At 40.6% G+C, this 12,143-nt stretch overlaps 1 protein-coding gene across 3 annotated transcripts in view; it reads left to right on the top strand.

Moving 5' to 3' along the window:
* Positions 1-10,710, top strand: part of gse1b (Gse1 coiled-coil protein b) — a 174,372-nt gene extending 163,662 nt beyond the window's left edge. For 2 of the 3 annotated variants that reach the window (XM_065275759.1, XM_065275760.2), the window contains 9 exons: positions 245-557; positions 1,502-2,103; positions 2,413-2,525; positions 4,225-4,486; positions 4,576-4,689; positions 5,061-5,423; positions 5,533-5,805; positions 7,475-7,578; positions 8,801-10,710. In XM_065275759.1, the coding sequence (XP_065131831.1) occupies positions 245-557; positions 1,502-2,103; positions 2,413-2,525; positions 4,225-4,486; positions 4,576-4,689; positions 5,061-5,423; positions 5,533-5,805; positions 7,475-7,578; positions 8,801-8,938 (2,282 nt within the window). In that variant the 3' untranslated portion in view covers positions 8,939-10,710. The remainder of the gene's footprint in view (positions 1-244; positions 558-1,501; positions 2,104-2,412; positions 2,526-4,224; positions 4,487-4,575; positions 4,690-5,060; positions 5,424-5,532; positions 5,806-7,474; positions 7,579-8,800) is intronic. The other variant, XM_073815714.1, reaches the window with a different exon arrangement.
* The last annotated feature ends 1,433 nt before the right edge of the window (positions 10,711-12,143 follow it).

Genomic DNA, 12,143 nt, shown 5'->3' with positions numbered 1-12,143 from the left:
GTACTAGGCTTATGATTATGATTTCCTTTTGATCTAGGGCTAAACATGTTTTCATATTTAGATGAAGCATATCCAAGGTCCAAAACTCTGCTCAACATACATACCTGTATATTTAATGTGACAACCAATCAGAACATAAATGATTAGTTTGTGTAAAGACAAAAACATTAGTCATGTCATAATCTTGATCTTTCACACCATTCTGTGCTGCTAAACAATAACTATTATTAAATATTACCCCCAGATAAAACCAAAGAATCCACCCCTAAGCCCATCCAGCCTAGTCTGCACCACTCCCTAAACTCCAGTCACCATCCTGTGCCCAGCCTCGTCTCTGCCCACGGCATGTACCTGGGACCTGGAGAGACCTTGAACACAACCACCATGCTGCCACGCTCGAATGAGGAAGAGCGCTGGTTGGCACGGCAACGGAAGTTACGTCAGGAGAAAGAGGACCGGCAGTACCAGGTGTCTGAGTTCCGTCAGCAGGTTCTGGAGCAGCACCTGGACCTGGGGAGGCCAGGAGAGACTGGCGACATGCAGACGGAGGGACACAGGCAAGATGTTTTAATGCTAGAATGTTTGTGTGTGTGAAGCGAAAGTCGCGCAGTACACAAAAAAAAGATTTTTTTGGACAACCCACTTACAAAAGCGGCTCGTATCCGATATCTATGCTTTCACTCGTACTTGTTTGTTTTTAAGACACAGAGGAAGTAAATAGATGGTTTTATACACAGTTTTTATACAAGATTATACATATATGTTTTAATTCTTTAACAAGACACACAATTTGAAAGTACTTGTGATCACAGATGGTGTCAACCTGAGTTGATGTCATATGACGTTGCTTTTTCAGTGATGTACAATGCATCTTTAAAAAAAAGCATATCTGATCTGTCTGCTTACATTGCAGACATGAATGCACATATTCGATTCATATCCCATTTATTTTCACATATGAATGAGGCCGAGAATATAAGACTTTTGTGGGCAAATCCATTCTGTGCCACATCAGAGAAAACCATTTCAGAATTGAGGCAGGGTAAATGTCTAGGCCAGTGTTTCCCAATCCTGGTCCTCAAGAATGTTTTAGATGTCTCCTTATTTAACACAACTGATTTAACTCATCAGCTTGTTAGGGAAACATGTTTACCATTTTGGAAGTAGGCTGATAAGTTGAATCAGGTGTTTTAAATGCTGGTCTAGGCAACGGGCACGGATTCGATACAATACAGTCTACAATAATTGTTCATTATCTTCTTATAACAATATTAGGATAAACTACAATTTTTGTGACACCTAGTACATAATACATTTGATATGAGAATTTAGGAACAAAATTATTACAGGTAGTAAAATTCTCTGGTTGCACAAGACCTCTAAAAATTGGTAAAAAAAAATGGTTTCATTTTACATCAGTAGTGTTTCGTGCTTGTTTTTATTTTACTGCTGATGTGTGTGTGTGCCAGTGATACTTACAGAGTATTTTACACCCTCATAGACCTGTATCAACCCATCACGAGGCAAGCAGTAGAGATCGAGATAAAGACGAAAGAGAAACTCACTCTCACCTCGGAGCTCCGCCCCCTCTCATCTCCCCAAAGCACCCTCACAGAGACCATGCCCCTCCACCCACTACGCTCTGGAACCCCGTATCACTTATTGAGACCTCCACCGACTCTAGACGCTCCTCACACGATCCCCCAGGCCTTGCTCATTACGATATCAGTCGTCTTCCCGTATTGCCACCCAAACATTTCAACCACGAAAACCTGGAAGAGGTACCTCGGAAAAGAAACGATCTGGACAAATATCCATCGATACGGCCCAGTGGCTTCTCCGAGCCTAACACTTTCTTAGCGGATCTGGAGAAATCCACCCAGAGCTTCCTAAAGCAGCACAGGGCGCCACTCAGTCTGTCTGGTGCATACGGAGAGCTGAGTGTGGGCCTTAAGCCCAGAGGGTCATTTAAGGCCGCCCAGGGTCCTTCACGTCTCGCACCTGATGCCCTGTTGGTGTACGATGAGTTCCTGCAGCAACACAGACGAGCTGTCAGCAAACTGGACATGGAGGAGAGAAGACGCAGGGAAGCCCGAGAGAAAGGTAGATGTTAAACAGCAGCACCAGCCAAAAACGACACCATCAGATGCTCAGAAACAGACAGATGTTTGGTTGGGGTGACAAGAATTGGTTTTTGGTCAGTAACTGGTGCCAATGATCATTATTTGTTGTAGGGTGGCGGATAATTGATAGTTTTACATTTGACAGCTACACAAAATTGGAAAAATAAACGATCTTTCTCTTGCCGTAGGCAAAAATTATCAGTGGCATATAATTCATACAGTTACAGGACATTTGATTGTAAATGTGGAGCTTAAATCGTTTGTATTGAGAACTCATTGCTTTGTCTAGGTTATTACTATGACCTGGATGACTCTTATGATGAGAGCGATGAAGAAGAGGTGAAAGCTCATCTAAGGAGGGTGGCAGACCAGCCGCCCCTCAAACTAGATGATTCCACAGAGGTAAACGCAACACATTCATTAAGGCTGTTTATATTAATAAAGTGTTCACAACTAGATTCTTCATATTGCATTACACTTCATATACAGGTACATGAAATTTAGTAGGCTTATGTAGCATTTTCAAACTTACAAAAGTCTCTTAAAGACATAACCTAAACCCACCTACCCTACCCAAGGAAGGAAACCAAGTGAAGTGAAATACAAACAGTGTATTAATAGTCTAATGATTAGTTATTGTAGTACACTAAATGATATAAACCACAGAAAATATTCTATTAGATACCGTATTTTCCGTATTTTTCTAAATCACATGCATGTATGATTGTGCTATAATTCCATATAACGTGAGCCCTTCAGTATCCCCTTTAGACATACAGTCAATATTACAGTTTTTGATTTGAATTGTGTTTTAGTAAAAGAAACATTGAGCTTTGTAGTCCAAAGCAGTACAATATTTCTAAACTATTTTAAAGTAAAAAAATACATATTGGATATTTATGCTACCATCAGTTACATGTGAGTAGTGTATAGATAGTACTGCATTGTGGATAACTCGATAAATATTCATCTATTGCATTTAAAGGTCACATAACACACGTGCTTTCTGCTAATCTCATGGTAATATTGAGTGCCTATTATATGCACTAAAACCGGGTGTGCCTCATAAGTCTTGAAAAGTGAAGCTTTTTGATCGCCCCCTGGTGGCTGGCTGCAGTACAAGTTATAACCCGCCCTCTCCATTTAAACAAATGGGACTCTGCTCTAAATCTGAAAATTTTTTACACTTCCAATAAAACTTTACGAAAGATGGTTTTGGTCCTTTCAAGTAGTTGTTATCACGCTGATATGTTCAAGTGTTCATTTTTGTGATAAGTTTCATTTTAGCTAGTAATTTATTGCTATAGAAACGGGGAGTGTCGTGATTGAATTGGTCGCGGGAGCGTTTGATACCGCAGCTCCCCTCTGGCTTCACAGACGATTCCTTCTGCGCATGCCTTGGCTCCAAACTGACGTTTTTACGTAACATGGCGGCGACTATGGTCAGACATTTTTGGCTTCAATTCATTACAATGGAGGGAGGCGACACGCGTCGTCCATCTTTTTTTACAGTCTATGACTAAAACACCAGGGTCCATATAAGGACTTTCACTTTACTTCCTGCACTGCCTACACAACAGATTCAGTAGTGGAAAAAAACATACTTGCGTACAATCCCAGTGCATTCAGCCCAGAAATACTCTGTCATGCGTCCAAATGGTTATTTGAACCTTTTCCATGTTTAGCATCAGGAATACAACTCTTTAACTGTGTAAATATGTCAGAATGCATGAAAAAAAACATTATACCCCACCCCCTTAATATTTTCTTAATCATTTTAGTATTTCTTTCTCCAGAAAAAAGTGTCCAAAATATTCAAGCTGGGAAAATGTCAAAAATGTGGTTTGATTTGACACAAAATTACCCTACTGTATAATGTGTATAAGAGAAGAATTTAAAAATACATAGTAAAGTAATTATGATTTCCATAAACTAAATTTCCATTACAGATAAACTTTATTCTGGTGCATTTTCAGATAAACACTGTGACGCATAGTTAGACCAATGACGTAGAGTTGGACTATTTGCTGTCAGTTCCACTATTTGCTGATCTGAACTTGATCCTGTTTTTGATCCTAAATGGCTTCGTCCCTCTTCGCAGAAGGTGGAGTTTCTGTGCATGTTTGGTCTGACGACTCTGGCTCATCGAGAGGAGCTGATGGAGGTCAAGAGGAGAAAGCGGAGGCGTATGCTAAGAGAGAGGAGTCCCTCCCCGCCGGCCATACAAAACAAACGGCCCATTTCTGCCCCGCTGAGCACCCGCTTTACCCCAGAGGACATGAACAACAGCTCTGAGCTGGAGGACAAGAAGCGCTTCCTTACCTCCTTCAGCCTCAACCACATTACACGGCAGCAGAGAAAAGGTACGTACTACACACACAGCTGCCCCAAACACGTGCTACAAGCAACAAAATGTTTTCCCATGCTAATCTGTCCCTTGCACGTGTTTCAGATAATGAGAGGGTTGAGGAATTGTTGCTTGCCATCAAGCAGAAGAGTGTGACTCTGGACAGCATCAGACACAACCCTCAGCCCCTGTGTGGGAGCCCCACAGCCCTGTGCTCAGGTCAGTCTACACTGTGTCCACATAGACAAAGGTGGGGCGAACGCTCGGCCAGACCTGCCACTTGCTCCGTACCAGCTCACGTTACCACCAAAAAGGATCTGATCGCTGATGCACTACATCACCAGTGATCAGAAACACTTGGTGTTCAATTAATATACTGTTGCGTGTTATATCAATCACACTAAATTGAATGTGCTTTATTGACACTAATTAACAAATGGGAATTATTGTCTTTGGTGATTCACAGATATTGTTTATTAGATATTAAGATGAAAATAACTTGTTTTGTTTATGAATTCATGTTTGACACCAGTAAGCAAGCAGAAGATTTTTGTATGTAATACTTTTTCGCTCTTACTTGATCTTTGCAGACCAGTCATCTCACTCCCCTTTCCAAGCTGATGAGCTACTGACAAACGAACGCCCCACCACTCCTGTCCCCTCTGCGTCTGGGCCCCCACCCACCGTGGATTCCCTCTCCAGCCCGGACCCCCTGAGACCAAAAGAGGTTTCCCTGCCTGTCGTGTTATCTGATAAGAAAGTCATCGATACTGTACCAGGCAAGACCTCTAGTCTACTGAGTAGCGTGCGACAACCTCTGTTTACAAAAGAGAGCTCTGCCGGTGTCAACGGAAAGATCAGACCATGGGAAAGTTTCATAGCGGAGGAGTTTGCTCAGCAGTTTCATGAATCTGTGCTACAGTCAACGCAAAAAGCCCTGCAGAAGAGCAAAGGTACTTTTTCATTCCCTATTTCATGGCTTCCATACTCAAAACTGACTCGCAGTGCAGACATGAATTGCTAATGAAAATCAATCTAATTCTGGAAATGTCTCTCTGTCAGGTGGTGCCTCAGTCATCTCTGAGCAGAACCACATGGTGGATTCATCCGTGCATTATAACATTCCTGAGCTTCAAAGCACAGCGGGCCGCTCAAAATCACAGACCAACGGCCAGCGTGGACCTCCGCCGCCCTGCTTTCAGGAGCTCCCAGCAGAGGACGAATTTGAGGATGGTGAAGAAGAGGATGAAACCGAAGAGGAGGAGGAGGAGGCCTCCGCTCCCAGGTGGCAGGGCATTGAAGCCATCTTTGAAGCTTATCAGGAGTACGCTGAAGGTGAGCTGTCTGGTCCATTATGGTGCTTTCTCACCTGCCTTATTTAGTTCGGTTGAATCATGCTAGTGTTTGTTATAATTCAATCTTTAGTGTCTCAGCATATATGCATTGTTCAGATAGTTCAAGCTAGTCCCAAAGAAATGTCCACACCAAAGGTGGATTAGGGCGCACGTCACTCCTCTCTTTGTCAAGTTACACTGGCTTCCTATAGCAGCTCGCATCAAATTTAAAGCTCTGCTCCTGGCCTTTAAACCACCACTGGGTCAGCACCCCCATACATTCACTTGCTTATACAGCATTATGTAACCTCCCGATCTCTGCGCTCTGTCACCGAGCGACGGCTTGTGGTGCCATCTCAAAAAGGGAAAAAACACTAGCGCGTACCTTTTCAGGAGCTGTTCCACAACTGCGAAATGATCTGCCGGTCGCGATACGAACTGCTGACTTTGTAGCTGTCTTTAAGAATTGGCTAAACACCCATCTCTTCCGCCATTACCTCACTTCCTAATATAGGAGTTACTATCTTTCTCAATTTTTCCTATTACTTAAAAAAAATTGTACTAACCAACCCTTGGCTATGGATGTTGTTTTAGACTTGATGAGACTATTTCCAGTGCACTTATGTATTGCTGTTCTTGTGTTGCTATAATTGCTTCTATTGTTTACCTCATTTGTAAGTCGCTTTGGACAAAAGCGTCTACTAAATGACTCAATTTAAATGTAATTATAAGAAATATAGTGGTTTTCACAATTGTTTGATTGTTCCAAATCAGCTTTACATTAATAAAAATGGAAAAATCATAGGACAACCAAGTAGCAAAGTATAGCGTCTAAGATTAAACCGTACTAGTGAGCCAAGTAATAATATAACATATGCATAACGTAACATAGTTCTAAGTTAAGCTAATGTCAGTTGACCCCCAAGGGGTTGAAAAAACTCTTTCTGATAATAATAATACTCAAAGATACAGAGGCCATTTAAGGATTTATAGATGACTAGCTATATTTGACAATGTATGCAATATTTTAGTGGTAGCCAGTGTAAAGTCTTTATGACGTACATGCAGAGTACAAATGCGACCTCCGAAAGATGCTGTATTTAATTTGAGAAAGAAACGGCCAGCACTTCACCTCCACGAGACATAATTAATCTCGCAAGACACATTTAATCTCGCAATCTCGTCACACCCCTAGTTAAATCCATATTTAGCAACATTATTTCAAATGAATTAAAGTGTAGTTAAGTGTTTGATACAGATTTACTTTGAATATTTTTTATTATAATTTGTAGCAACAACACCCCCCTCTACCCTTCAAGGTTCATGCTTATAAAAATAGTCTTGTGGGGTGAATTCATTTAAACTAATGTACTTAATGTTTTATTAAGAAAATGTACAGTATTCAATTCATATCTCTGATTAAAACATTCAGTAGTCAGTTTTACTACCATTCTGTGATTGAGTTTCACACCCTTCCCCCAGGAGTATTTAAAAGTTTACGCCATGCAGTTTTCTTAAAATCAAAAATGGCTTACTGTTGGGTGTAGCTAATGGGTGTCAGTGTGAAAGTTGTTTCTTTGCCCATGCCTTTAAATTATTAGTGCAATGGTCTTCCTGTCTATTACAGTACATAACCTCAGATCTCTCTCTCTCTCTCTCCCCCTCCCCAGAGCAAAGTATTGAGAGGCAGGTTCTTCACAATCAGTGTAGACGGCTGGAGACTCATCACTATAATCTCAGCTTAACAGCAGAACAGCTCTCACACTCGATGGGGGTAAGACACAAACACTGACACAAACAAACCTCTTTGGGCACAAATATCCATACTCGTTTGACTAGTGTGATCGCACTGTACCATGCCCGGGCGTGGTATTGTTAATCACACCCTAGCCGGCTTGCAAAGGTGGGCTTTATTGTGGTTCACTTGAGCTCAGGTGCAGTGATCGCAAATCGTGCCAGAGTGTGGCATCTTCAAATGGAGAGACGTCAATTGCGCGACCACTCACCTTCATCTGTCTTTGTAAAACCCTTCTGATGCCCGCAGCAGAGTTACGTGAATGTCTGAGTGGCACATGCGACAGATCAACTAAGCAAAATGATGGCATGTGAGAGGACTGTGTGTCATCGCATCGCGCACCAAATGACTCAAATAAAAAACACAGCCTTAACATTACAATGGGCTCCAGTGTTAAGAGAGCACGTTACTTCCTGTTTTCTTCAAAACAATCGCATCCTAATTACGAAAGCGTGCCCGGGCTTTGATCGGTTTGTGCTTCTGGGAGAGTAGGGAGGGGGGACCATCACGCTGGGGCAAGGTTTGGTTAAAAACGGAAAATGCATCCAGGATTTGTCTGGCATAGTTTGATTTTTGGTTCATTCACAAAGCCGATAGTTTTTTTTTTGGAATTTGTGCGTGCTTTCACACAGATGCCGTAAAGACATGTGACATGTTTAAAGCCGGCGCTTGGTAAGATTATAAAAGAAGCCGTTACGCGCTGTTCTAGTATGCTCGTGAATGATCTCAGCTTCATTTCAGTTTCCAGACATTTCTCATCGTGAATGTTAATGTGCATTTAAAACCCGTGTTTTAAGGAGCTGAACGATATTTCCTCTATGCGGTGATGCACATGCATTTTGTTTATTATAAGCTCATAGGAGCGTGTGACGCACTATTCTTTTATGCTGCTGAATGATCTCCGCTTCAGCGCAGATAGTGATGAGCTCCCAGATCTCTGCATCATTTCAATTTGCCGACATTTCTTGTTGAATGAATGTAAATCTGCATGTAAACGCTCGCGTTTTAAAAAGCTGAGGCATAACTTCATGTTGCCATGACGCGCACATCCTTACTACGGCACGCCTCTTACAGCATAGTGCGCCAGTCTGCTCTACACTTTACCAGTCTAGTCTACTGTACACTTTTTAAATTCACTGTTTATGATTCAGTCATCCGTTGTTATCATTATTTGAGCAGCGGTTGTGTTTTTGTGTGTCAGGAGCTGATGGCTCAGAAGCAGAAGTTGGCTGCTGAGAGGGAGAAGCTACAGGCAGAGCTGGAGCACTTTAAAAAGTGTCTGACACTGCCGCAGACCCCCTGGTCCAGGACTCACTTCAAAGGCTATTCACCCAGGTGACACCTTACAGCACCACTAACCACCCACCTGCTCAGACCATCCCACACATCCAGGCCAAACCCCCCTTCCCCCACCCTGACTCTTGTCGGCTGGAGAAGAGAGGGTTAGAAACCGATCTTCCTTGTCATCCCGTGGGCAAATACAAGAAACCTCCAAATGTATCTACCACAGGACCAGCCCCGTTGTCAAAGCCAGAGCAGAACGGCAATCACAATGCAGCTCTGCCAACCTGCCATTTCGTCCCCGTCCATGGATATCTAGGAATGCACTTAAAGACACAAATATCCTGAAGAACTCTCTGGAGGTACTTTGTGACAGGTGACTCTTTTTGATCTTGGGAAGGAAAATGCAAATTGAAACAAAGAGAACATCAAATAGATAAAGGAAAATGTTTTACTTCAAGATTTAGAATAAAGTTTTTAAAGAGGTGCTTCAGCACTGTATTGTACAGTAAATATCAAAATTTTGTATGTTTTTAATGACTTAATTCATTGTTCTTTTAAAGAGGAAAAAGCCTGCCATGTTTTCTAATATATTAAGGCTTTTGGACGTTAAGATAAAGGCTTGCTTTTAGTGTTTGTTCGGCTGCTGTAAAGGACATGTTGAGTGATGACATCATTTCCTCTTCCTAAACTACAGTAGCAACGTCCCCAGGACCCACCGCCAACTTCAGATCCTCTTTACCCATGAGGCTGTTCATCTTAACTGCTACAATAGCTAGTGGCCATCTGTCTCACAAAGGTCCAGATGATTACACTGCGTTTTCTTTTAAAGACATAAAGCAGCATGTGGTCTCTTTTGGATTTATGTCTTTGTGGATGCATTCAAATTAAATTTACAGTCTATATTACATAGAATGTATTCTCAAATATATCTCACCTGTTTACAGAGAGAGAAAACAGCCCAGGAAATCCATAGGCTACTGTACGAAAAAAAAAGTAATTATTTGTTTCAGAAACCGATTGATTGATTGGAAATGTTTTTGCCCTTTATGAGTACCGTGCCAAAGTTTAAGAGGTGGCATCCCAAAAATATAGAAAAACTGATGAAGCGATTGATCATCCTGCTGTGCGCTAACACATAACACAAATGAATTGCAAGATTCCAAAGGAAGCCTAACAACGTGCTTGTTTGCCAATTAAATATATAATTGTTGTATTCATTGTTTTTCGAGGACTGATTCTATCATGACAACAATACAAACCTTTGAATATAGGCCTTAAAACTCTATACTGCCTGGAATATCCTTATCTGCCAAGTACAATCTAAGAATGACACACCTGTTTTGTTTTCGGTGGCCGCTGACACTTCACCTTACCCTCATCATGTGCTTGATTCAACACACACACACACCCACAACATACAGCATGCCGTCTTTTAAAATCTGCATTTGCCATAACTCTTACAGCACAAGGTTAAAACCATGAAATGCATCTCGTAAGGATTTTGGTCGCATTGTCATTTGTCTGGACGATTTACCCCAGGGAGACGTGCCATCAGTTTATTCGTCTCATGCCATGCTGGTACCATGTTTACAAATCTGATGCTGGCCCTAAACAATATCAGCTGTGTGTCTGTGTATCTACACAGACAACCCCAAACTCAAAGGAGGGCGATGCTAGATGCTGTGAAACCATGTTTTTTTTTTCTTTTTTTATGTACTTGTTTGAAGTCATTGTAATGTTATATATGCTTTGTTGAGTGTAGTATTTAGGTATTTATGAATATATTGCTGTAATTTCAGACAAAAAAAATAAATATTTCCAAAATGAGTTTGGATTACTTTTTATTTTATTGTGGATGTCATTTTTGGTCAAGGTAAACTGAAATATGTGTATGTTTAGCTTTAAAACTGTTTGTACACAATGATGACGTGGCAGCGTATGCGCGCGCAGTTTGGCAACGGAAGGATGGCAAGAATCAGCAGTGAAGCAACACAGACCTAGAAAGTATATATTATATTAGTGCAACCAAACGCAACAACCAGACATTTTAATGCTGGGGAACTGTTTTAATAAATTTTCTGAGTTGCTAACACGTAAGAACCAATGGGGAATAACACCATTTTCTGTATCTCATCAAAATGCAGAAAGTACGAAACTTCCATTTGCTGAATTATGTAAATTATTAGTGTCAAATTAAGTTGATTCAGCAACCGATTAAAAAGTTTTAAACATTAAGCATTACACTGAATGCTCTTTGTCTCTCCTGCTGTGTGTGTTTGTGTACAATAATTTATAATTACAATTATGAATGTAAAAATATTCCTACAAATGCTGTGATATTTAGTTCAAGCTTCGAATAATTTTTCCATAATAGTAGGTTCCAGAGATGGGACCAAGTCACACATGTGCAAGTCTCAAGTCAGTCTCAAGTCTGAACCTTCAAGTCTCAAGAAAGTCCCAAGAATTTTTTTTCTTGGGCAAGTCAAGTCAAGTCACCTTATTATTGTAATTTTACTTGCAGAATCTGATCTCAATAAAGTGAAAAGACAAGATATACAGAAAGTAACTATCAGTAAATTACAATAATTTGGATTTGCATTGTAAATACTCATGTTCAGTAAAATACATCATGGAATCAAACAAAATTGTTACTTCATAAATTATTTATTTTTCACTTCTGCCAACCGTGTTTGAAATTTTCACCATTGAGTCCATAAAACAAATAACAGCTTAACATAACACTCCTCTCTAAAAACCTTCCTCTCTCTCAAACACAGTTTACGTTCAACATTAAACTTTGTTACATTTCTTCTCTCTCTCTCTCTCTCTCTCAAACATGCACCCAGAAAAATAATTTATATATTTTATATTCAAACTGAAAACATGATGTGATTTACACTCAAGTCATCATGTCTCAAGTCAAGTCCCGAGTCTTTAACTTCCAAGTCCGAGTCAAGTCTCAAGTATTTTATTTTTTGTCAAGTCACAAAAATAGTGACTCGAGTCCAAGTCACCAAGTCCCCATGTCTGGTAGGTTCCTGATTTATTTTAATGAAAACAATTCCCACTTCATCACAAATTGCGCTGAATAGGATTAATACTATGGTTGTAATTGCCTAGTTAGATATCAGTATCCATATGATATGTTCTTTAGGAAGACAGACAGACTGCTGTCTGTCTTCCTAAAGAACATATTATATGGATTACTGTCAGTAACGTATCAATCACTAATGACAGCAGGGACGAAACTTAATTCTGTC

This window comes from Paramisgurnus dabryanus, chromosome 9, assembly GCF_030506205.2.
Source record: "Paramisgurnus dabryanus chromosome 9, PD_genome_1.1, whole genome shotgun sequence".
NCBI lineage: Eukaryota > Metazoa > Chordata > Actinopteri > Cypriniformes > Cobitidae > Paramisgurnus > Paramisgurnus dabryanus.
Note: the sequence above shows the minus strand (reverse complement) of the source record. Positions and strands in the feature narration are given on the sequence as shown.